General features: G+C 46.6%; 10 protein-coding genes across 10 annotated transcripts; 5 read left to right on the forward strand and 5 right to left on the reverse strand.

Annotated features, from left to right (window-relative positions):
- Positions 1-1593: 1593 nt before the first annotated feature.
- Positions 1594-2936, reverse strand: KD926_001617 (cytochrome P450; the record flags this gene model as incomplete). Its single annotated transcript, XM_053105185.1, has 4 exons — positions 1594-1898; positions 2007-2430; positions 2482-2816; positions 2870-2936. 4 exons carry the CDS (start codon positions 2934-2936, stop codon positions 1594-1596), a joined length of 1131 nt encoding a protein of 376 aa, XP_052951585.1.
- Positions 2937-3535: 599 nt separating this feature from the next.
- KD926_001618 (class I SAM-dependent methyltransferase) lies at positions 3536-5020 on the forward strand (the record flags this gene model as incomplete). The annotated part of the gene is made up of 8 exons (XM_053105186.1): positions 3536-3586; positions 3648-3694; positions 3748-3853; positions 3966-4078; positions 4129-4154; positions 4213-4243; positions 4312-4926; positions 4993-5020. The coding sequence occupies 8 exons, from the start codon at positions 3536-3538 to the stop codon at positions 5018-5020; spliced, it is 1017 nt and encodes a 338-aa protein (XP_052951586.1).
- A 653-nt stretch (positions 5021-5673) lies between these two features.
- KD926_001619 (glycoside hydrolase) lies at positions 5674-6711 on the reverse strand (the record flags this gene model as incomplete). Its single annotated transcript, XM_053105187.1, has 1 exon — positions 5674-6711. The coding sequence occupies one exon, from the start codon at positions 6709-6711 to the stop codon at positions 5674-5676; it is 1038 nt and encodes a 345-aa protein (XP_052951587.1).
- A 2772-nt stretch (positions 6712-9483) lies between these two features.
- On the forward strand, positions 9484-10659 carry KD926_001620 (uncharacterized protein; the record flags this gene model as incomplete). The annotated part of the gene is made up of 1 exon (XM_053105188.1): positions 9484-10659. One exon carries the CDS (start codon positions 9484-9486, stop codon positions 10657-10659), a length of 1176 nt encoding a protein of 391 aa, XP_052951588.1.
- A 562-nt stretch (positions 10660-11221) lies between these two features.
- Positions 11222-13342, reverse strand: KD926_001621 (uncharacterized protein; the record flags this gene model as incomplete). The annotated part of the gene is made up of 6 exons (XM_053105189.1): positions 11222-11504; positions 11639-12217; positions 12321-12390; positions 12913-12953; positions 13015-13112; positions 13166-13342. The coding sequence occupies 6 exons, from the start codon at positions 13340-13342 to the stop codon at positions 11222-11224; spliced, it is 1248 nt and encodes a 415-aa protein (XP_052951589.1).
- A 668-nt stretch (positions 13343-14010) lies between these two features.
- Positions 14011-15152, reverse strand: KD926_001622 (short-chain dehydrogenase; the record flags this gene model as incomplete). The annotated part of the gene is made up of 4 exons (XM_053105190.1): positions 14011-14147; positions 14200-14319; positions 14381-14561; positions 14619-15152. The coding sequence occupies 4 exons, from the start codon at positions 15150-15152 to the stop codon at positions 14011-14013; spliced, it is 972 nt and encodes a 323-aa protein (XP_052951590.1).
- Positions 15153-15594: 442 nt separating this feature from the next.
- Positions 15595-17382, forward strand: KD926_001623 (uncharacterized protein; the record flags this gene model as incomplete). The annotated part of the gene is made up of 4 exons (XM_053105191.1): positions 15595-15724; positions 15771-16112; positions 16168-16460; positions 16516-17382. The coding sequence occupies 4 exons, from the start codon at positions 15595-15597 to the stop codon at positions 17380-17382; spliced, it is 1632 nt and encodes a 543-aa protein (XP_052951591.1).
- A 65-nt stretch (positions 17383-17447) lies between these two features.
- KD926_001624 (putative D-mandelate dehydrogenase) lies at positions 17448-18333 on the reverse strand (the record flags this gene model as incomplete). Its single annotated transcript, XM_053105192.1, has 4 exons — positions 17448-17565; positions 17637-18002; positions 18063-18229; positions 18283-18333. The coding sequence occupies 4 exons, from the start codon at positions 18331-18333 to the stop codon at positions 17448-17450; spliced, it is 702 nt and encodes a 233-aa protein (XP_052951592.1).
- A 788-nt stretch (positions 18334-19121) lies between these two features.
- KD926_001625 (uncharacterized protein) lies at positions 19122-20504 on the forward strand (the record flags this gene model as incomplete). Its single annotated transcript, XM_053105193.1, has 2 exons — positions 19122-20259; positions 20326-20504. 2 exons carry the CDS (start codon positions 19122-19124, stop codon positions 20502-20504), a joined length of 1317 nt encoding a protein of 438 aa, XP_052951593.1.
- Positions 20505-22754: 2250 nt separating this feature from the next.
- On the forward strand, positions 22755-23506 carry KD926_001626 (NAD(P)-binding protein; the record flags this gene model as incomplete). Its single annotated transcript, XM_053105194.1, has 2 exons — positions 22755-22896; positions 22980-23506. 2 exons carry the CDS (start codon positions 22755-22757, stop codon positions 23504-23506), a joined length of 669 nt encoding a protein of 222 aa, XP_052951594.1.
- Between the last annotated feature and the right edge of the window lie 1072 nt (positions 23507-24578).

The raw sequence follows: 24578 nt of genomic DNA on the forward strand, positions 1-24578 counted from the left end.
CGCGAATGGGTTACTGTAATTGAATGTATAAGGGCTTCTGGAGTCGCTCTACCGCCATATATCATTTTCAAAGGCAAAGTGTTTAAGCATCGTTAGTTCAATTTTCTACCTAACGAAGCTGACTGGCGAGTTAATATCTCGAAAAATGGTTGGACAAGCGATAAGATTGCTCTTAATTGGTTAAAAATACATTTTATTCTAAATATACGATTAAGAAAGGGAAAATATTGTTTTCTAGTACTAGATGATCATAGGAGTTATCTTATTCCGGAAATTGACTAACTATGCTCTAAAAATGATATTATCCCTATTTGTATGCCACCTCATGTATCGCATCTTTTACAGCCACTTGATGTAGGCTGTTTTGAGATTTTAAAACGCTTATACGGAGGCAAGGTAGCGGAATACATGAGACTTAACATCAATTCGATTGAAAAAGAAGATTTTCTGGATATCTTTCCTGGAGTGCGATATGACACTTTTAAAGAGATTACTATTCGAAATAGCTTTTTAGCTACTGGATTAGTCCCTTTTAATCCGGATCATGTGTTAGAAAAGTTAAATATTCAGCTTGAATCTTTAATACCTCTTGAATCACTACCAAATCGACTACCATCTTCCGGCAGTGATAGCGACTCCAATTCTCTCTAGACACTTAAAAAGCTAGAGAAATCCAAATCTCGCATCAATTTAGGCATAGAACCTTCATTCGATAATCTCTCTTCACTTACAAAAAGAGAGATTCAGCACTATTACAATATGACAGTCCGATTGTTTTATCACTATCTTTTTTTCTCCGATCGATGCCGCCAGTTAGAAGAAGCAAATAAGAAGCAAGCAAGGAAAAGAATAAAATATAAAAAGTAGATTGCTCACAAGGGTAGTCTAGGGAAATTAGAAGAGATTCAGGATAATATTGGTGTTGAGAGAAACAGTAGTAGTAATTATATATCTTTGGATCCAACTTCTACAGAAGCTATGGTTGAACCTGAATTACCTCAGATGTCTACCATTCGCCGCGAATTTACTTGTTCTGGCTGTAATACGAAAGGACACAGGATTAACCAATGTCCTGAGAGAGTTAGATAGTCAATTTTATTATTGTTTTGGTTCTAAATTCGCTGTTGAAAATTGTGATTTTTTTGAAGTTTTGATGAGGTGACCGGTCGGCCGGGAATCACGTTACTGCGTTGCCTAGATTTGTCATCATTGTTGGTTGTTGCTGCCTGAGGCATGATTTGCCGAGATCTCCCTGTCCCAATATGAAAGACCTATCGTGCCTTTATATAAATAGACCAATTGATTGTTACAATGAGATCGATATGTTAGTGTTAAGGAGGTGCTCCAAGCCCTTCGTCTCCATTGCCATATGTAGACTAGCGTCGCCCACAGTGGCTTCCTAGATAGGGATCTCTCGATCCACCTCTTATCTCCAACAGTTAGCACGGTCTTTCCTCATTTTATTTTATTTTCTGTTCTAGTCTCATCGGCTTATATAGTGCTCCGTCATTTCACGGCCTAATTGCGAAATCATCTCATCTCAACCCGTTTCTCATTGGAATTTGAACTAGCCTAGGTCATTCGTAAAGCCAACTACGCGAGATCTCTCCTCGATATGAAAACCTCAAATTTAGCCACGTGGCCAACAATATGGTCCTGGTAGCCGGACTCAAAGGCCTCTACAATGGCTGCTTCTTGATTATCAGGAAAGCGGAACGAGAACGAACAAACGAGACAAGCGAGGAGCATTCTCATTTCCATCATGGCGAGATTCTTCCCTACACGGGAATACGGGCCGATCCGAAAGGGGATGAATGCCTCCTTGGCTTTAACCAAGTGTCCCTGGGAGTACCATCGTTCGGGTATAAAGCATTCTGGGTCGGTGAAATTTCGCGGGTCTTTGCGGGAATCCGTCAGCGCGAATCAGGCAAAAAAAAAAAAAAAAAAAAAAAAAAAGGAAAAGAAAAAAAAAGGAAAAGAAAAAAAAAGAAAAATGGAAAGCTTACTTCGATGCAGTGCGTACGGAGGCGTATAAATAAGTGTGTCTCCTGGTATCATTTTTCCGGCAATCATAGCATCTTCTGGGGGCGCCATACGTTGAACACCGCTGGGTGCTGCAGGATACATCCTCAGGGCTTCATTGATACAGCCATCCAGAAGCGGAGTCTTCCCGACGATCTGCCTGTAGCTAATATCTTCGGCGTTGGTCAAGATCTGATCGACCTCCTGTTGTAGAAGGTTTTGCTTGTCGGGGTTCTTTGCCAGAAGATAGACAATGGCCGCCAGTGTCGTAGAACTAGTGTCACTGCCGGCCACGACCGCAGGCTCTGAGTCGTATATCAGATCACCATCAGGAATAGTTGATTTTTTCGGATCATCATCGGAGGAGAAGAGGAGATACATGAAAATATCTACCCGGGACTCGCTCATCTATCACATTGTCAGCATCTGTTCGTCGTATCCGGGAGTGATTCACCGTACCATCTTCTGTTCCTGGACTTGCTTGCCACACCAGGCCACATTATCAGCTCTTTTAGCGCTGATCAATGGGGGACTTTGAAATAAAATAAATAGCCATGGGATACACCCTAGAATAGCCACCAAAGGCCCTATCGCTCCTAGCTGAGTCATAAACTGATGAGGCTTTCCTTGCTTCAGCATATTGAAGGACTTGCCAAAAGCCAAGCCGCCCATCACATCTAAACCGAAGAAATTGAGCCACGAGGTAATCTCGACAGCCTCATTTGGCCTCTCAGTAAGCCGCGATAGAATCTCATTGCAGTGTTCAAGAATCCGAGGCTCATGGTCACTCATACCTGCGGAATAATGTCAGCGAAAAAGAAGATTCTGTTGGAAAGACCGGACTTACCCGTAGTCGATAACCCCTTTTCCCGCACCTTCTTTCTCTTTGCATGGAATGAGCGATCGCGGGTCATCTGCAGAGACCTCGAAGGATAGTTCAAATCGTAGAACAGGCCCATAACGCATTTGGAGTTCGGACCATGGATATCACGAACGGCGTCTACATGATTGATTGAGATTTCACGAGGCCTGATCCGTACGAAGTCGCCATATCTCTGGTGAAGTCCTTTATTTTCTTGTGGAACTGGAACCCAGAGACCGTTAAACCAATGGAGTCAGATCCGGTGAGTCTGGCGCCGCGGGGGCCAGGGTAGGCTCGCAGCGTATGGAACAACAAATGATAGAGTCCAATGCTGGCAAATAGTCCCTTGTAAAAGCCAACATTCAAAGCCAACCGATGGAGCAAGGCATTCCCGAATGCGATTTGTTGAAACTTCCACAAAACCAGAAAAAGGGCGATTTTAGCCAATAGAGCTAGCCGGGCGATACTGGGGGCATGGCGTAAACTGTTGAGCTAACTGATGACGGTCTCCTGTTGTGTTCTGTTTAGTTCATAATTAGCGTCTTGTCATGGACAGGGGTGGATGGGAGAAACAAGTGTAACCACAGATTCCCCGCTCGATCGTAAATTCACCTCCCCATCTTTCTCCCCAACCTGCAAACTCCAGCAATCATGGAAATTCCCACTGAAGATCGATCTACCATGTTGCCTATCGAACCCGATGTACGATCGTCGATCCCATGCGCCTCTGTCGCCTCCTTTCATTTGCTGACATGTGTTTCAGAGCAACACGGGCGAAGAACAGTCGAGATACGACCTGGACTCGGATACGTTCGGACCCCTTCCCTTCCATATTGGTGTTTCTAACGGGGTCCTCATTATAGTGAATCCCTCGACTCACTGACGTCGAGTGTCCTGGCCTATGAATACAAGAATGGCCGCCGCTACGCTACATATGGATCGAATCAATTTTGGCTGCCAAATGATGAAGTTCGTAATCTATCTCCCTAGCGCCCTTCTCCGAATATCCACAGTGAAAATGATCTATTCACTGATTCTGTGATTCCTCAAGATGGAATGCCATCGAAACGATTTGGTACAGCACATTTATGGAATGCTGTTCGGCGGAAAATTGATCTTCGCCCCAATCAAGAACCCAAGGCGAATTTTGGACGTTGGTACAGGGACTGGCACCTGGGCAGTGGACGTTGCAATGTAAAGTCATCATTTTCACAATTCGACATGGTCGCTCATTTTGTATTTAGGGCATATCCGAACTCGCGCGTTACCGGTATGTGTTTCTATCTGACGACGCAAGAACTGGCCAAGAGCTCATGGGTGATTGACAGGAACTGATATCTCGCCTAATCAGCCATCATGGTTTGTTATTTCTGGCATAATCCGCGAGAAAAGCATATTAAGAACATGCGTTTTCTGATACTTGCCAGGGTTCCATCAAACCTCACGTTCGAGATCGACGATGCAGAGCTCGACTGGAACTTTAGCCACTTATTCGATCTAATTCACATTCAGAACTTGAACGGGGCAATTCGCGACTGGCCGCGCCTGTTCCGCCAAGCATACGAGTATAAATCCGATACTGACTCATTCTGGATCAAATCCTGGCTAACATACTCAACCAGTAACTTGAAGCCAGGAGGCTACTTCGAGGTTAAAGAAGGAGACATTTCCGCAAAATGCGATGACGGAAGTATTCCAAAGGAGTGGAGTCTCGGAATTGCGGAGAAAGAATCTCTCCGAGCCTGTGACTCGCTCGGTCAGACCTTGAGAGCGCCAGAGTACATCAAACAATGGATGGAAGAGGCCGGGTTCGTGGATGTGGAGGAGCGCATATTTCGACTTCCCATGAACACGTGGCCCAAGGATCCGGAGCTCAAAGAGATCGGCAGGTATCAATGCGCTCAGCACTTGGAAGCCGTGTCGCCATTTGCTCTTGGCCTACTGGTTGAAGTGCTTGGGTGGTCGAGGGAGGAGACCGAGCTCTTTCTCGTTGGCGTTCGAGACAACATTAAAGACCGGAGTATTCATGCATATTTCTCCATGTGAGTCCATTCCCGCTATTCCTGTTCGACTATCGCGAGGGGACATGTTCAACTAATCAATAACAGACGAGTTGTAACCGGTCATCGACCGTGAAGGCCGTCATGAGGTGTCGTAACTGTTTTTTTATATAGCTGTTCAGGGTGGCTTTCTGCTATATTCGACCATGTGATGTAGTGTGGGAATCCTTTCGGTTGGTAGTTTGCTTTATTTGTCGGTAGTTATGTTTGTATTCAAGATGAACCTCGTTTTTGAGTGAGACAATATACCTTACTGATCTTGGTTCAACCTTTTCTAAATTGAAAATCATCTAGAATATAAGATCCTATCCAATTATCCAGAATTTATTTCATTACTTTCTGCTCATCGATACGGGGGGCAGAAGGACTGATGTACAGAAACAACTACTATCAAATCAAGTCCATATCTCTACGTTCCTAGAGTCTTCGAGATGCGCTGAAACAATTCCGTGACTGCGGTGCATCTCGTTCTAACATATACATATGCATCTGGTAATCAATATATGCAATCGATCGATTGAGAGATCGGTTGGGGATGACGATGATAAATGGCAGCCTTGGCGCGGAAACAACACGGAATGGATTTAAAGAGCGACTAGTGTCTATATCACCACATAACAACTACCTAACAATAAGCCCAAGACCAGGCACGACACCTTTCTAAGTGGATAGGGCCAAATGAAAACATCCGCGATCCCTCTCGACGTTTTGTGAAGCAACTTCATTCCCCTAGAAACGGCGACGACGCGGGAGTGTTCCATTGCCATGTTTCTGAGCATCCTCCAGCGTGACAACGTAAGGACTCTCGTACACTTTCCGAAGAAACTCCTTGGTGTTGTACTTGCCATCCTTGATAAACTCATCAGACCAGGTCATCCAGTAGGCCCAGTGTGTGTTAGTCTTGGCCTGCTGCTCCGGATCCGGAATGACGCCGACTTCAGCTAACGCCAGCACTCGCTGACCGCCAGTCACTTCATACAGCGCATGCCATTTCTTCTCCAGAACTCCGTGGTCCCCAGCGTCGGCATAGTGATCGATCGTCGCGATATCACACTTGTCGTTGCCAGGATACCACTCCGGGTCCGCGGTGTTGCATACCCAAACGATATTGTGAAGATTATGATGAACCGTGATGCGAGTGTAGACGAGGTCCCAGAGCTCGAGGAATGTGTCGGCCCCTTGGGCGCCCCACCAGAACCATGCGCCCTCCGGCTCGTGCAGGGGACGAAACAAGATCGGAACGTTGGCTGCGGAGAGACGCTTGATTTGAGCGGCGATGGCGTCGATATCGTGGAGCAGGAGGCTGTAGTTGGTGCCGTTGTGACTTGCTTCGGCGAGCGCCTTTTTGGCGTCGAAGCACGTTGCCTCGGTGTAGAATCCTGTATACCAGGGGTGTTCAGAGGTATCGTAGAGACAGGCTGGTGCCCGCCAGTGCCAGACGAGTGCGTTGATGCCGCCTTGGTGGTGGAAGTTGATGGCGTCCTCGGTGGCGTTGGATCTGGAGCCGTGCGCAACAGAGGAGGGAGTGTAATCCATGAAGTCACTGCCTAGGATGGCGGGAGTTTTGCCAATATTCCCCTGCACCCATTGAAGGCTGGCCAGATCCTGCTGGCCGGAGAGATACTGAGATCCGAACCGGGATTGGATCAGTCGGAGGAGAGACTGGGCTCCCGCGGTGGCAGACCGATCGATGTTGCTGTAACCGTCAGCCAGGACGGACGGCACGGCGGAGGCCAGAAGAAAAGGAATGAAACAATTGGAGAGCATAATGAAAAAAGCAAAGTTGTTAAGCGAGTGAGTGGACTTGCTATCATTCAATCCAGCGGTGACGGCCTGCTTTATATCATTCTGTGCCTGAGTAACACATGACTTGATCGATCTGTCCCCTGCACTCGGAATATATGTTGGTTCTGTTGATCTTTCAGCTGTAAATTAAATCTAGTGCATACACAGTGTTGCTCCACATACTGGCGTAGCTGTCTATGCTTACAGCTCTACACATCCCAGGGGTCTAAGGTGACATTCTCGAAACGACGATGTGGACCCTACACACGGGACATACGATGAACCGGGGATCCACATCCGCCGCCAAGTGCGCCTCCTGGCCAAGAAAACATCTGACCTTACGTACTCCGTATATAACCGCTGAAGAACCACCTCATTCAGGAAGAGATTACTGCCGATCCAGGGTCGTCGGGGAGATTTCGGTGAAACACCCAGCTTGGAGGGCTTGATATATTTAATGCTTGCACGTTGATTGGGAGTCGTAAGGCGTGGAGTGCAATTACGCGTATATCAGTGGCTACGTAACCTAATTTATATTGACGCATAGTTTTAAAACTATGCCGTATAAGGGTTTCAGATAAAGCATGGAGAAATAGATTAGGTTTACAACATGACTCGGTCAGACCAGATTACCCTTTCTGGAACGGGCCAGCCTCCGAACAAAAAGGGTGACATGCTTTATCACGCCTATCGTATTTGATGGTCCATTTAGAGAATCTTGGATTCGATCACGGTCACCCCATCCTTGAAACCATGGTTTGTTCAGTTTGTTCGTTTAGCTAATATGTACCGAGTATGAAGGATCCTCTAGCGTACATACAGTCTCGCCTATTTGGCTCACTGAACGAAGTCCGCCAGAGGAGTGCAACATGTGCTCCGCTTGACTGATATCGCAGAAGTTCTTTCTTGCTGAGCACTCATGTTCGCATCTGGCCTAAGGGGATTTCTTCTCAATGATTCGAAGCTTTTGCGGATGGTTTGATGTTGGCTCGGCGTCCCTAGATGTTTGCTCGGTATACTCCATTTGGAAGCGCTAATAATCTCAGTTCTCTGATTCGAAAACTCGCACTCCCCCCCTCTCAGTCCACTGGACCTCGGGTGCTGATAGTCTCGGGTCTACGGTGGGCCGTGGAGACCTGGTTCCCTGGGCGCTCAGTGGGCTGACGCTGCGGATGGGAGAAATTGAAGAAGTAGATTTGCGGCCTCGCAAACCGGTCGAAGATTGTCTGTACGAGGCTCTAGGGATCCTTGGTGAAGGGGATAGTGATTTGCAGCTCCTTGCTTCCTTAGTACCCAGTTGTTGGGGCTGGCGATCGTAGCCACGGTCAGGGGAAACTGTACGACGGTTTTCTGGGTCGAGGAACTCCAGATGATCTCGACTATCTGAGATCTGTCCTTTAAAGACGCTCGATCAAGGAAGGCCTACCCCAACTCTACGGGAGATTCTGCGCGTGAGGTTAGCAGAAACTTTGCTGTTGACTGCGCCCTCCTTATGTAATTGCTCCTTCATTTTGGAGATAGAAAGCGAGCTATCAATTGCACACTTAAGGAGCGGAATAGGAGCTCCAATAGTTTGAATGTCGCTAGAGTCACCGTCCTCGGTGCTGTCGTCTTGTTCTAACCTGGGTAATGCAGACAATGCGAGGTGCTCCAGGTGTTTCTCTAAATGATGCCTGAATGATCTGGCGGTTTTTTTGGGTCCACATGATGTCGGCTTCCAGTCATTGCATTGTGGACACTCAGCTTCACCAAAGTAGGTTTGAGTTCTACCTCCAGCATCAGTGGTCAGTGGAAGTCTGTACAGCCGTGACGACTGCTCCGTGCTCCCGCTGGAGATGCGTAGTGAGCTTGTTCCTCGAGGTGGAAGTGAATTTAGAGCAGATAATGCAGTGCCATCGCTTTCGATGTTGATTCAGCTCATGATCAAACCATTCATGGCGTTTGTGAAGGGAGGCGACGTGCATGTCTCTGCGGTGCATACGTTGGTTGAAGATCTTCGAATACATGCTGCCTACTATCATTAACCGGAGGAAGGAGACATGGTTGAATGTACGGATATACATACTTCCATTCAGACCGGTCTCGGACGGTCCTGTTGTTCCGACAATAAGGACATTCAAATGGTTCACTGTATTCGAATTCCGGACCGTTCGTCTTGTAATCAAGTCGGTAAAGGTAAAGCTAGGCCGAAATACCTTTAACCCTCGCTCTGTCAACTAGACGGTTCTGCTTGTCTGTTCAGTTAGTACGCAGAACCTCAGCTCACTGTGATGGATACTGCGATTTTGTCAACCGTATGTGACCGCTAGTTACATAGGAGACCTTCCTATTCCGGATATCGGTATTGGTAACTACCGATTCCCGAGGATTATGCAGAGTTTTCTGTTATTTCCATGGTTCAAAAGTTATGTCTCTTCTAACTGCCTTTTTAGGCTAGATTGCTTATTATTCTTCATGTATTTAAACCATCGTTTGCAGCTAGATTGAAAGAATCAGACCTTCATCATTCGATATTCCTATGGGTAACATTACTAGCAATTACGCCTAGAGAGACGGCCAACAGATTTCATTACCGAAGAGTTGTCCAGGTGGCACGGTGGGTGGATGCCTTAGGCTGCAATAGCGATAAACAGAAATCCATACTGGGTTTAGCGGGTTCGGGTCATCGGAGGAACATTGTTGCGTTCCCTGTTGATAGCAGGAAATCGAGCGACATCTCCCCTCACACTCTCGACACATCGACACATCGATACAATGTTAATCTATCGCCTTCCACTCGAGATATGGGAGCTCATACTTCGGGAGCTGCCATTACCAGATCATTTGGCTCTCCGCTTGACCAACAAGTACGTTTCACACCAATGCTCTGGGCCCTTCTTCCGCCTGCCTATAAGCAGAGATCGGAGCGTCGTATTAACACGGAAGAGCCTGGATTCATTACATGCCTTGGCGAGCCATCCGACGTTCGGCTCGGTCGTCACGACAATTTACATTAGCGCGTGTGCTCTCAAAGTAGATCTACAAGCAGGGACCTTGACACCTGCATTCTCAAATCATGTGCCTGAAAGCGGGGTATCTGATGCGCAGCCAGACTCAACACATGAGAGCTTATTGCGAAGAAGAGAAAACATTGAAAGGTTTCGGGAGGAGATTGCAGATGTGTCAGATCGATTCGTCGCCGAATGGTTGGAAGCGACGTTTCGTGCATTTCGCCGCATGGATAACGTTCTAATATTCATGGAGTCACAACAGGCTCGGCACGGGTGGGGTGGCACAAATGAAGAGTTTGAAGAGCTTGAAGAATCTCCTCCAGAGGAACACGACATCAACTCTGATCAGTTCGCCCGGACATGTTTTCTGAGTATGTGCGCAATTCTTAAGAGCGATATCCCTGTTCAGTCCCTGTACATTGGCAACACCATCGGCTATAGATCCCTTTCACAACAGATCCTTGAGGAGCCGTTCAAATTATTTCCCTCCGAGACGCTCGTAGAATCACTGGAGGAACTCGGGATCCACACCTGGATTAGTGAGGCTTCTCGTGAGTCCCAGATATCAATATCACCAAAATTGCAATCTTGGTCAAAGTCAATCGATGCCCCTGCTGCAACACCTATATCGTCAAGCTTCGCAAGCAACCTCTGTAACCTGAAACGCTTATATCTCCACATGAACTTCCTAGATCTGCCTATAACAAATTCAAAGCCTTGTCCAGATTTTTTGGAACATATTCATTCGCCTAATCTGGAATCACTGACATTCGTCTACTTCAAGATGTCAGCAAGCTTTTTGTTGTCATTTTTGAAGAAGCATCCCAAACTTAGAGAGATAGAGCTCTCGGAGATCGATCTATCGGAGGGTGACTGGAAAGAAGCCTTGGATTTTCTCCATAGGGATATGCCAAACCTCAAAGAACTGCGTGTTATATAGGCCTTGTAGGCCAGAATGTAAAATCTTGGAAAAGGTCTCCAGCTTGAAAGACTATTTCTTCTCTCATCAACATGTGGATCGGGATATCTATAATCTGGGGGTCATCAATACTTGCTTTTTAATTCGAAAAGCGGATTCGAAGGTCTTTCGGCCCGCAAAGGTGGATTGAAACACTTGAAGGAATGTACATACTTCATGGGCGTCCGAAATTCTATCCACTCAGTTTGGTGCTTTTTCTACGCATGTTGTTCGCATCAACTACATCTAATAGCAGCGATCATGACTCTGCTATCAATGGCCTTCTTCAGAGTTCTGTTCTTCAATTTATAGTCTTCATTTCATCAAACATAGTAACCGCATGGCTGCTGGCCGAGGGTATTTCGCGAAACACAAATTTATTGGCTCAGGTAGGAGAGGAAAAAAAAGAACGAGTATGCCATGGCAGATAAAAGTAATTGTTTAGAGACCATTCACAACGGAAGGTCCAAATCCCCAAAATTCTAGGTCCCACCAAGAGAAACCAATGGATTGAAAATCGATGAAACTACTCTAGTCGGGCTGGCTACCCACAAGTATAATGCACCGTCGGGTCAGTTTGGCGGATGTAAACCTCGGTCGTATAGTTGTAGCAATCATCTTCACTTTCAGTGAAATCATAACTCCGCTCGGGATACTTATTTGGTGCATATTTGTGAGTGATCTCAACTTCTTTCACCTCGTGCGCTTCCGGACCACATTGGCAGGGCTTTTCATCTTCCTCGTCAAGCAGGTATCCAAGCCAATATTTAACTCTCTTCTTCGTATGTCGTTGCTCTCTCTGCTTGTGTCTCCGGATTGCTTGTGGACTGAACAACCATAATTCCGGGATAGACAGACGTGGCTGCTTTTTCCGGTGTTTCAAAATATGCTCGGCCGTCGGTCCGGGATTTTGCGTGTAATCCTGCGCTCCATTCGCTTTTCGATTCTATCAAGAACGTACCGCACAAGCGTGGTGTCTTTCGGGCGGTTTGGACTCTTGCTACCATGTTCAGGAGGCGTCGGCGGGAAAACATGCGAAAGGGCATCATGATAACAAGTCCAAACCAAACCTTCCTTATTATTTTCAGCTTGCGGTATGCGGATGTCCGAACAGTTTTCAACACGTAGTAGCTGAAGTGCCAAGCTTTCATGATCATAGGCCGGGTTGCGTCTCCATCTCTGATCCCGTAACCAGAGATCTTTCTCGTTCTGAAATACCAGAGTAATTCTCTTAGCCGGTCGGCGAACTGATAGGAAAGATATGGATAGATTAAGTCTCTCCCAGCGCAGTACCACCTGGCCCCGGTCTGAAAGCTTCGTTGCATGTACCTTGTGAAATGGGAATTCTCCGAATTCTCGTGTAATGGCCTCGGTCACGCTCGCGACCTGCCATTTAGCGCGTATTCTTGGAAGTTCAAACTCGATCCAGGAGCCTGGGGCGATGCTCGATGTGATATTGATCCCGAGTTCGAAATTGCCGTACAGGTAATGGGATATCTCGTCGTGGAGTTCCTGGCTCGTACACATGATAGCCAGCCGGCTGCCCGGTCAATCACTGTCCCAGTCCCTTTTATATTTGCCTTTCCATCTAAATTCGCCTGAGCGGCGCGAAAAATCCAGTGGAACCAGAAGGTCCCATATACAGAGGCGTACCTCCGGCGGGAGCACTCCTAACAGCCCGAGCACTGATGGCGTTGGCATGGTTAAGGCAGTCTATTGTGATAAATGTGGTATGATTGGGTATGAGAGAAAAGAATGATCTGGCATGGCTGTAGCATAAGAAACTGGGGAGTGTGACTCATCGAACAAAATAAGTTAACTATTTCATTCATGCGTGAATCATAGTTATGCCTTTTATTGGCAGAGAGCGGCAAAAGCAGAAAGTTAACATCACCCATAAATTTCCAAAATAAAAAGAATTATTAGCGAGTAAGTGTAAGTTCAAGCTACTCATTATTGAAAACAGAGAGCTCGACTCATCTTGGCTTCGCTCTGGTGAACTACTGGACTCCATGATCAATGAGTTGCGAGGTGTTCGCTTTGGGGGGTTATAATAACGGGGAATGGTAGGAAAGCGGGTGGACAAATAGTGATAGAAACGTGGAAAAGAGTGACATTGGAATAAGAAGGGCAAAACGTGAACGAGAAATATCACTACGTCAGTACTAGTTCAACACCAATGCCCTCCCAGTCATACACCTCCAAGTATGGTTACAGTGTGATGACCTTATTTACCCTTTCCGAAAAGATCGGCGGCATTCTGCTCGGCCTCTTGGCTGCCCGGTGGATTAGCAAGGAAAGGAAATATTCATTATCAGTGTCACGGGCAATGCGTACTACGATTGTTTGTCACCGATACTTTGCAATTTTTCACAGTTCCGCTTGATGGTGGTTCCTGCTTCCGCAATTGACTGCAAAATCTGGCCGATGGCATCCTGCATCATCATCAGCCAACTAGGGCACAACGTTGGCGTATGGATAGTCTTACCCGCGACTGCTCCATCCAGGATTCACCCTGCTGCGCGTATAAGCTCAGAAGCTCATCAATGTTCTTCGAGGCTTCCCAGCAATTGTCCAAAGAAGGGGGCTGTGTGGATATCTGGTAACTCGCGGATGCAGCAATGGTGGCGAAGAGAGAAATGCAAGCAAGCTTGGGGAGATACATTTTTTTTTAATGACGGCGATGAATTCCGGGGATTCAGGGGTTTGTTTGGATAGAAAATAAAGACTTCCCATGAAAGAAACGGGGCTGAGGGAAATAGTTTATATCGCCCCTTCTTCCATCCCCTATAGGAGCAAGATTTTGGATTTAGGGCGCGGCGTAGGGCAGAGCCACCGCCCAAGCCTTAGTCTCGGTCACCTATCACAGGTGTCTCTAGTCAGCTCATCAGGGAAATGAGATTGAACCCTGCAAACCCGGGCAGCTAGAATCTAAACCCTTCAGGGGCCAGTCTGTCCTTGGGAGTTCGTATTCAGAGAACAGGCCCCCACGTAGGGCCAATGACGGGTCCACATTTTTTGGGGTCTCCAGATGAGACGCCTGAGTGGTCCTGGATCATTCCTCTGTTCATTCTACAGGCCTTGGCAGTTTACTCTGCAGCCTTGTCGTTTAAGATGGACATGAATGACTCGGGGGTCTTTTTGTATGATATCTTTTTGTCAATCGTCATCGTATAAAACAATTATCTGAAATTGACTGTTATGCAAACGGACGGCGATTTGGAACTGCTTTCTGTAAAGTCAAGTTTTCCACGCCCGGTGAGAGTATTGTTACATCCAAGGATATAATGAAGTTTAAAAGCAGACTTTGGACCGCCCCATTCACCCTCTTCTTCAGTAGTGAAACCTTTCTCCTACAATTTTCTCACTCAATTTCCACAGTTTTTCAGCCTCTATCTCGTCTCTGGCCCAGCACCGGATGTCTTCTGGGATGATGACAGTCGAATCTGACAGGAAGCTGCCGTTGTTTTCTGTTCGAATAGCAATTAGCACTCTTCGAATTGATAAATCTTTAGTACTAACCAGTAGGTGAGATCATATGATGGAACGCGGCAACGACATGAGTTGCTACACCCTGCGACATGGTCTTCCATTTGAACCCATCCCAGTAAGAGCGATTTCCCTGCAGCTTGTCCCATTTTACTGTCTTTGTTAATAACAACTCTATCAGTGCCATCTAATTTGGCTTTAAAGAGTCACGTACCAATTGCGTCAACAGACGCGCCTACATCGTACCTCAATAGATTTGTGTTGATCACACCAGGATGAAGGCTAACCGATACGAGACCAACCTTCCCCAGCTTCCGAGCCAAAGAGACAGAAAAGAGCATGTTTGCTGTCTTGGCTTGAGCATACCCCAGCCAGGGGTCATACGTGTTTCCATCCTATTATTTCAACTCATTAGCCTATCTCAGATGACACATTCTAGCGATCCCTCTTACATCGAAGTTCCAGTCCTCAAACCGGATAGGTCCCATTCGATACCCATCACTTGCCACATTTACAACCCGCGCGCTTTTTCCTGGCGCGACGAGCTTGTTCATAATCAGATTTGTGAACAAGAAATGACCGATGTGGTTGATGCCGAATTGACTCTCCAGGCCATCTTCCGTTAGCCGGAATGGCGGGCCCATAACACCGGCATTGTTAACGAGGACATCGATATGCTCCTCGTACGAGAGCACCTCCTTCGCTGCTTTCCGAATCTGCGTTTGGGAGTTGAGATCGAGCTCGAGGATGCGAGTGACGACTGATGGAGCTATACTTTGTATCTGTTGAGCTGTTTCCTCGGCTTTGGATGTGTCTCTTGCTGCGAGTATGATCACTGAGGGTCTGTATGGAGCGATGATGGTTGCGAATCCAGCACCCAGCCCGCCGGATGTGACGCCAGTGATAAGAACGGTTTTGTTTTCGATTGAGGAGCGACAGTCCGAGGCGACTTGCTCTCCTGTTGTGTACCTATTATAATCTGACATGTTGAATCAAGGGGTAACTTGACAGATAATCTTTATGTTTTTGTGCTTGCTTTCCAAACGGTGGCTGCGGGTGGGCGATATATAGTCGAAGAGACTGGACAGTATATGCACTGTCCAAAAGATAATCACATCCACAGCCATGGACTTAATACGGAAATTAGAGGAAAATCCGCAATTTACGTTTCGAACATTCTTCGCCATGCCTGATGAATGAGGGCGTGGACTAGAAAATGACAGGAGGGTCGATGAGTTACCCGATTCGGATGAATTTATTATTGACTGGCAAACCAATCGGGTTAGATCGAGTACTCGGAGATAATTACGTAGATCTCCGGACCTCCGACGCTAAACCCGATCTGCTCGATTTAATTTGCCCAGCAGTTTCCCTTTCTGGCCTTCCCACAAACCCAACTGTCTTCCATCACGACTCGAATTTTCCATCATGACCAACGGGTCGAGTGAGGTAGTGTTTGCGGCTTCGTCATCGCCGACTGACCCCGCTTGCGTGTTTCCCTACGTCGATGGCCTAATCAAAGCTTCAGTTCCAAGGCGAAGAGGGAGGCCTGTAGGATGTAAGTATCCTATTTTTTGGACGGACCTGTGCTCATACTGTAATAGCAAGAAAGAGATCCAATGTACAGACAAGAGTGAAGAAGTATCCGGCTGAGCGAGGGGCTAGATACGGAGACGATGACCAGTTTCAGTTTATCAACCTCAATGCGCAAACCCGCAAGATTGATCAAGGAGCACGTAAGACTATTAGACGAACAGCAATGCTAAGTTACGTACAGGATGTTCCCAAACAAAGTAGGAATATCCCTGGTACCGCGAAAGACGAGATAGCGGTTCTTGAAGAGCCCTTGTTCTCCCAACCATTGCAATTATCGCTTGGTCGTGCGGATCCGTTTAACACGATGCCGATACAGTTCGAGCCTTATATGCATGACCTCTTGGTTTTCTGTGTGTATCCAATCCATCCCTATGAGATCATTCAGCCACTGACTGTCGACCGCAGATAGCACAACTTGTTGGAAAACTCTCTACTCAATCGAAGAAAGGACAGGTTTCAACCCTATGGTAGACTATTGGTTACCACTGGCATTCAACGACGCAGCCCTTTTAAACATCCTGCTAGGATGTGCGGCTTCTTTCAGATTCAGGTCGCAGTTTAGATCAGGATGTCCCATTCTCATTAGACATCTAAATGAGGCTATGAAAATCGTGAACCACAAACTGACAACCACGTTCACGGGTGAGGATGTATCAGACGAGACATTGGCTGTTATTGCCACATTAGCCATGATCCAGGTTTGCTAATCTCAAAAAATCGATATTTCTCGTGGTATGACTAATTAATAATCAGAAAACAATCGGGTCTAGTAACGAATGGAACATTCATATGACAGGATTGAAAAGGCTCGTGGATCTGCGCGGCGGGATGGGTAGTTTGGACGACAAGCCCTTCATCAAAAGTAAAATCCTCCGGTATGCCATCGTCCCTACAGTTGACGAGTTCTCGTCATGTTTAATGCTTCCACATAGTGCGGACCTCTGTGGTTCTGTGGACATCATCACCCGCCAACCTTATTTCAATCCACACTACGAAGAGCTGCCCTTGAACAACCCCCGCTATCTGTCTCTCCCACTGGGGTTTAGGGACCTGGACGTTATATTGGGTCTGGATGAATGTTTGAAAAATATTATCCTAACTCTGCAAGCGACGCTAGAAAACACATCAACACTTCGTTTTACTAGGGACCAAAGTCATGCGGCGCAGATCCGATTTTCACTAACATCTGCTCAATATGCTCTTTTATCCATGCATTGTGGGGATCTAAGCAGTCCTATAAACCGAGCGCAGGAGACATGTCGAGTTGCCGTTTTATTGTTTACGGCGACCGCGTTCAAGGAGTTACCCTCTAGTCTTTTTGGAATATTGAAACGATTGACAGAGCTTCTGGGAGATAGTGAAACCTGCAACTGGCTGACGCCCGCCTTTAAATCATGGGCACTGTGTCTCGCTACGGCCTCTTTGCCATTCGAAGCTCGGGAGTTATCCCTTTCCCTGCTGTCAAGTATTCTTTCTAACATGGGTATCGAGACGGAAGAACAGCTTGCTTTGTTACTGTCTAACTTTCTTCGAGAAGATGCGTCGCACCAGCAATATATGCGCGTGATCAGAGAGGAATGGGAACAACATGGTCGGGCTAAAACATTCGATTTGTCCTAGTCATCGAATCAGACCCGCTCAATCCTCAGAATCTGCTCAATCATCGAATGTTTCCATTTTTGATTCTAGTTCAAAAGCGACTTCATAGGCTTAGGATTGAAGTGTCGTTGAATGTTCTCCATGGTCAACCTCTCAAATCCGATCTCAGTCTCAATCGTCCCCTCTCCGGTGTGCGAAGTCAACCTATCCGCTTTGGTCAGTCAGTTGTTTCAATGCTTCCGTGCAGAAGTGAAGGCGATAGGTCTGGAACATACGTCACGCTGCGCATCACCGCTAGCTTCGGATGAACATAGGGCTCATTGCCATGGACGTCTAACCCCGCAGCCGAAAGGTGACCAGCCTCAAACGCGACAACAAGCGCGTCTTCGTCTACTAGCGATCCTTGGCCAATGTTCACCAGCCTACTCCCCTTTTTGAATCGCCATAATGCTGCCTTGGTGATGATCGATACTGGAAGGGCCGGTGTGGCCACGACAACGCAATCTGCAAGTCCAAGCATATCTTCTAGCTTTTCACAGAATTCGACTTTCAAGGCTTGTTCGTCCTTTGGTTTCTTGCGCTTTATGTCGTGATAATAGATCTTGATGTTGAAACAACCGAATGCTTTTCGCGCAATGGTGCTAGCAACCAATGTCATTCTGAGATTCGGATATTTTTAAATTGGAAGAGAGGAAACCTACGATCCGACATGGCCCAGTCCGATGATCCCGAGCGTCTGTCCGGACGGATTGTATGCCTTGCGAGCCACATTTTCATGCGCATTTCTCCATCGATTTGGATCAACTGAAAGTGCGCCCTCAATGGACCACTGCATATTCCGAAAGACCGAAATGATATGAAAGATAGCCTAGGCGTGTTTTGTCAACTTCTTTCGCCCCCGGCATCCACAAGGCTACATACCATATCCGCTGTTGATTCACTCGCCGCGGCGGCTCCATTGTAATATGACATGGCTGACTTGGTCGTCAATCCTTTCGATTCCAATAATTGAAAGAGACTCTTACACACACCTTGCATTCCCATAACGTTCAAATCAACCCCTTCGTACCCCGATCCCGCACTGGCAAACGCTGAACAAAGAGGCGGCAAAAGGTGAATGAGTGGTGTATTCCACTTTCCCATTTCCCAGCCACTATCGCAGGACGGACGAATAATGCCACGAAAATCGCGCCATCGTTTCTCTTTCAGCGCTTTTATGAATCCTTCTCGCTCTCTCTCCTATTGGATGGGCGGATGACGATGAATTCTTTTTCGAACTTGGCATACAGCTCCGTGTTGTAACAGATTGGGTCGCCTAGATATAAGATGATGTCCCTGTTATCGTCCATTTTTGTGAGCAAAATGAACTAGTTCATTTGCTAAACTTCTGAAGCACAGTTCTCGTGTCGTGTGTCCTTGAAATGGCTTCTTCGTGTCCGTTTCAGCCCGCGTGGGTTATAGCCCCTGACTCTCAGCCCCCAGCCTGCCCGACGGCGCTAAGGCAGCAACAATGCGAAGAACAAAGAACACCTTCCACCCATCGCCCCGTTGGAAACCAGCCAACTGTAGTCATTAGTTAACTAAAAGAACACTCGCTTCCACCACTAACGGAAAGCATAACGCCCGCACGCAGTCTGGCAATGATCGATCTAACAGGATTTGACAAACGTTGTGCTCAATGATGGATGGCGTCTTATTTTAATCGGAATTGCTCGAGAAAAAATTGCTGACCTCTTTCTGATCAATCAAATCTTTTCATTATGTTGTCGTTCCCGCAAGGCTCGATGGCGCCTACCCAGCCTCGTGCTGTTAGTCACCCATTCTCACACCCTTGTCCTGCGACCGCTTTATATTTGGCTCTGACATTCAGTGTCGAGGATAAGAGCCCAATCGACTTTTTCTTTCATTTCACGCATTACCACAGGAATATGATGACCAGCTCGTCCCTCGACCAGTATCAGATCGGCTGGATATGTTCCGACCAGATCGTGGCTGCTGCTGCGCAACAAATGCTAGATGAGGAATATGGTCCACCAGATGAGCAGGAAGATTTAGACACAAACAACTACACGCTTGGTCGCGTAGGTCGGCACCTCGTTGTCATTGTCTGCGTCGGTGGACAAGAGCACGGAACCACACCGGCGACCGCAACTACCATACACATGATGCGAACGTTTCCAGCGCTACGTACCGCCCTGGTTATCAGCATCGGAGGGGCCATTCCATCACCGGAGAACGACATACGCCTTGGTGATATTGTCGTTAGTTATCCGACCGACGCACTTGGTGGGATTTTGCAGTTCGACTTGGGCCGTATCGGCGATAATGGAACGACTCAACATATCGTTTACCGGAATCAAAAAGCTCTGCTTTCCGCGGTGGACCAAATGAGGGCAGCTGCCTTGCGAAATGACCCTCTGTATCCCGTATATATGACCGAAGCAATCCAGCTCACGGCTCGTACGCAACGCAGATTCAAGCACCCCGGTAGGGAACATGACCAGTTGTTTATGGTCCAGCGAGAGCATAGTCCTGCTGGAGCCAACTGTGGCGAGTCCCTATCTGAGGTTCAGCTTGAAAGGGCCCAACGCGAGGACACAGAACCCCAAACGTTTTACGGCACGATTGCTTCGGGAAACGCACTCGTTGAGCATGGCCCCGCGCGAGAGCGACTGGGGAAAGATACAGGTGCCTTATGTTTTGAAAGAGTCTCTGCCGGTGTGGTCCAGGATCTTCCTTGTCTGGCTATTTGTGGTATCTCGAATTATGCGGATTCGCACAAAAATACACAATGGGAAGGATATGCTGCATTAGCAGCCGCTGCTTATGCTAAAGAGTTGCTTGCATACGTTCCTAGCAGACCGGTCCCAAGGCCAAGCATGTTGGCGGCTATCAGTGGTGAGTGGAATACGGCATGCGACTTTTGTTCGTATACTAGCAACGACTAACAGTTTTCTTCCGTAGCGACGGTCTCGAGAGAAGAACAGTCCAGACAGAGTGTGAATGCTGGCCCTAAAACTCAGGATGAAAGGGTCAGGATCACAAAAACACCAACATTTGACTCTGAGATTTGCAATGAGACGGGACGAACGTCACAGCCGAAAGAGCGGCTACTTCATACCCTTTTCGACTGGGTTGAGTAGGAAGAGGTGAAGCTGTCAGCTTATGATAGATCTTTGGTGAACAGTTCAGTACTCAGGTTTCATCAGAGTTACAAATCCTTGAAATCATTATAAACACACTTGAAAAAATCTAGCTCATATTAATCCCAATTAATATAGCGCAGTAATCCATCGTAGTTGGTCACAAGAAACGAGGATAAATCAGAAAACCATAGACATCTTGGAAATAAACTGATATATCATGTGTAAGTTCCTTTATAGCAATCAGCAGCCGTCTGTGCTTGTTGGCTCATTCCGGAAAGATTATGATATCCTGCAAAATCCAGTCAGTAGGTTAAAACGGTCAGGTCCGGCCTAAATACCTGCTGCCAATGGTCCTGCCGCAACAACGGTGTAGAAAGCCACCAGGATGAATGTGCTGAGATATAGAGGGAGGCCAAAGACGCGAGCGAGAGTAATGATAGGAATCGACATGATTATAGCAGAGCTGTACCAAACGATCGGGGAATGCGATGTGAGTTTGGAACTTCTAGGGTTCTTTTCTCGTCTCTTCGTCTTCGACCACGTAGGGGTATCTGTGGGAAAGAGCGACTCGGTTGCTTTTTCCATAGTCATTATGGGCTATAGTTGAGTGGAGAAGTATCAATGGGATCGAATTGATGGACCGGGCTGGAAGATACACAGTATAAGATCGCAGCTGCAATGGCTATTCCAGCGGCCTTGAACTACGAGAATCAGAAGTAGAAGAGAATTAATTAAGTCGGAGAAATTGGTATATCTATCTCGAGCAAAATGTCCACCTGAGATTGACGGACGTCATTTGCGCCGATTGGGGAATGGAATGTTGGGAAAAGCTAAGTTATTACTGTCCGATCCTGTTAAGAAGGGATCTGGTTACGCAAGAGCCGCTTGAAGTATGAAAGTAAGATTGCTAAAGACAGGGAAGGAAATCAGCAAGGAGTTAAACACAGGTTGGGATTGGTTCCGTTTGTGAACCCAATCAAAAAATAAAAAATAAAAAAAAACAAATGAGAGTTGAATTTCCTGTAATGTTGGTACATCGCGAAAAACTCTATATATCTTTACTCCGCTCGAGGAATGTATATATGTGCATGTGAAAAGCCAATTTGACAAGATACTGCTCTCGATGCAAGATAGTCAACATAATGTCACTCGACAAATTGCTGAGACTATCAATGCGAGCAGCAATATTGACCGTTTCTAGGTAGTTCACCTGAGTCCCCTGGCTTCACAGCCACCGCGTAATACTGCAATTCTCATACTGGAAAGTATGTTCCTTGCCGCATTTGAGTGATCATAAATTCCTCCATTGAACGTAGATGTAACATTCTTTCCTAATGCCGAGCGAATCATCAATTCGTCACTAGGATGTTCATAGATGAAACCCGAGAAATCATGAACAACTCCTTCAATAACGGTTAACAATTGACCTTCGCTATTTACTCGATCTTGGAACACATTCCATTCCATGACAGGCAGCTCGGTAAGAGCCTTGCCCCAATCCAGGCTACTTCTCCGTTTGTGTAGTCTTTTGTACATCTACTGAATACGGCCCTTCTCAATCTCGGTTTCCTGAAATCGCTTGAGATTAGACGCTAGTCCGACAGATTCGAAAGTCTTAATGATCCATTTGGTGATGTCAAGCTGATTCCATTCAATACCATTGCGATAATCCGAAGGGAACTCGTGATGAAAATTGTGGTAGCCTTCTCCAAGAGTAATGAGTGCAGTCAAGAAGTGATCGCGCGGAGACCGATGATCGTCAAAATGGCTGATCTCCCAGATAGTGAGTGGGCCAGAGAGTTCACACAATTCTTGGAAAGTTTGCTTTGTTATCAAAAACCCTCCTCCCTGTTAAGGTTTTGCAAAACAGTAATTTATCCCAACGCTATCCCTTATTTTGCCCTTCTTTGACTGAAGTTTGTCCGACATTTTAGAGAGCCAAGATGACGAAACTTCTTTCCTTATCTGGCTATTGGCATTGCTCAATTATAACTTACCTAGAACGGCATTCAATGCATGCCCTGCGCTCCCAACCGGTCGAAGTAATTTCGGGCTCATGACATCCAAGCTATTATAGAACACATAGGCAGATAATTTATAAGCATAACTAAAGGTTGCGAATCATTGTTGTAGATAATTATTCAGCTCGTATCCAAATCCGACATCCATTATTAAGCCGTCGGGTCGGAGTTGGCAGACACCGAGGTGAAGAGAAAGGAGAAACGAATAGGTTCATCTCGCCCCATAATGGACTCATATTCCCGGTTTCGTAAACAAAATCGCTGTTTCTCTTCACAGAACTCTGAGAAGAACAACTACTTTGAGATTCTACGACAGACCGCGTCTTCTGCCATGGAATCTCAAAGTATCCTCGTGCTTGGCGCGACAGGTAAAGGTTTCCGGTATTCCAGGCCACCTTGACCCTCTTGGTCGCTAGGTATCTCAGTTAAGGGCTAATCTGGAGATTTGCAGGTGGATCAGCTATGAAAGCCCACTCTGTTACAACAGTCGTCTCCTTCCTTGGCGCATACGTCTCCGCGTCAGCCATTGTCACTCGAAATGTTGATACGCCGATAGCCGACTCAATCCCCACGGTCATTCAGACAATGGAGAAGAATAAGATTAAGCGGCTCTTAGCTCTGTCAACGCTGTCATACTGGGTGGAGGGTCGAGATGTCAGTAACCGGAAACTGACGATCTACGGCATGATGCCAAAACTCTTTGCTCCACAGGGAAACGCGGAGATGGTTCGCATAGCGGAGACGGTGATCGAGAAAGCCTCGCACTTAGATTGGACGATCTTTCGCGTTCCGCACCTCACTGACGGGCCAGCTGAGCTTCCGGTCTGGGCTGGTTATGCAGGACCGAATCATAGGGGTGGTTTGAATCTTTCGCGAAAGAGCTTGGCACGATGGGTCTTGGGAGAAATTACACAAGGCGAATGGGTGAAGGGATTACCATTCCTTGGAGTGACACGAGTGACTTTTCATCAAAGTTAAACTCAGAGAGTGGCGACCTGTTTACATGTCAAATTCGGAATCTCAAACCAAGAAAGTTTTCGTACAAGACAGCATATACTTATCCCTCGGACGAAACCTTCATCATAATAGGACTGGAGATTTTCGTATTGTAATTTTTTTTCATGTACTGTTTCCTCTTCTGTATATAATCTAAGTACAATCTTTTTTATGTTACTATTTTTATCAACCTTGTGGCACACCTCCCTTTCTGGGCCTTTCTGCTTTGGACCCCGTGAAAGGCTAACGTTCTTGGAGCGTGCTGCAGCCAATTCTAGCTTAGAATAACTACTAGACGAACAATCACTATTGTTTCATGATATGTTCTTACTGGTACCAAGAGAATATTTATAACCATAACCGCGGCTATTTAGCACGCCTTTCATGTTACCTCTCTGTATGGCGCTGAGATGCCTTCAAAAGAAAGCTCTGGGGTCACAAATCTCGCCAACATCCCGGAGATTACATATTATCCTTGCAAAGTAAAACATACCAGACTGCGGCCCTCAATTCACTCTTTCGAATATTCCTATCTCTGGGTAGCATTCCCAGTTCGGTGGAACAGCAAACCTTCGAGCCATCAACGAATTAGTCATTTGGGCTGCAATGGGATTAGGATTGATGCAGCCGACTATCTACACCGCGATAGAAATTCGACCTTGAATCACAAGCTTGATATTTACTTGAATAAGCAGGTATGTAGCAGAGAGAACTTCAAAGCCTACAGCTTGGCCGAGTCTAATAATGTGGTATCATAGAACATCAGCACTTATGCTTATCCCCATGTTGTTTTGTTGACAGCTCCAAGGGTATTAGGTTACTCATTCAACCCAGCCTCCTTTTGGTATCTGTATTCTCAGAACCTAAGTCTGGCTGCAATCATCGTGGAAGTAAACAACACTTTTGACGAGCGACATTTGTACTTTCTAGAGCCCACGTTGTGCCAGCCAGCAGTCCGTGTGTCAGAGAACAACATGAAGTCAAGTACGGACATGTCAAGCATCAAAGACCCTATGAGATTTCACGCAACATGGAAGAAACAGTTTCACGTGTC

Source organism: Aspergillus affinis (genome assembly GCF_023601865.1).
Source record: "Aspergillus affinis strain CMG 70 chromosome Unknown NODE_132_length_96952_cov_88_517781, whole genome shotgun sequence".
NCBI lineage: Eukaryota > Fungi > Ascomycota > Eurotiomycetes > Eurotiales > Aspergillaceae > Aspergillus > Aspergillus affinis.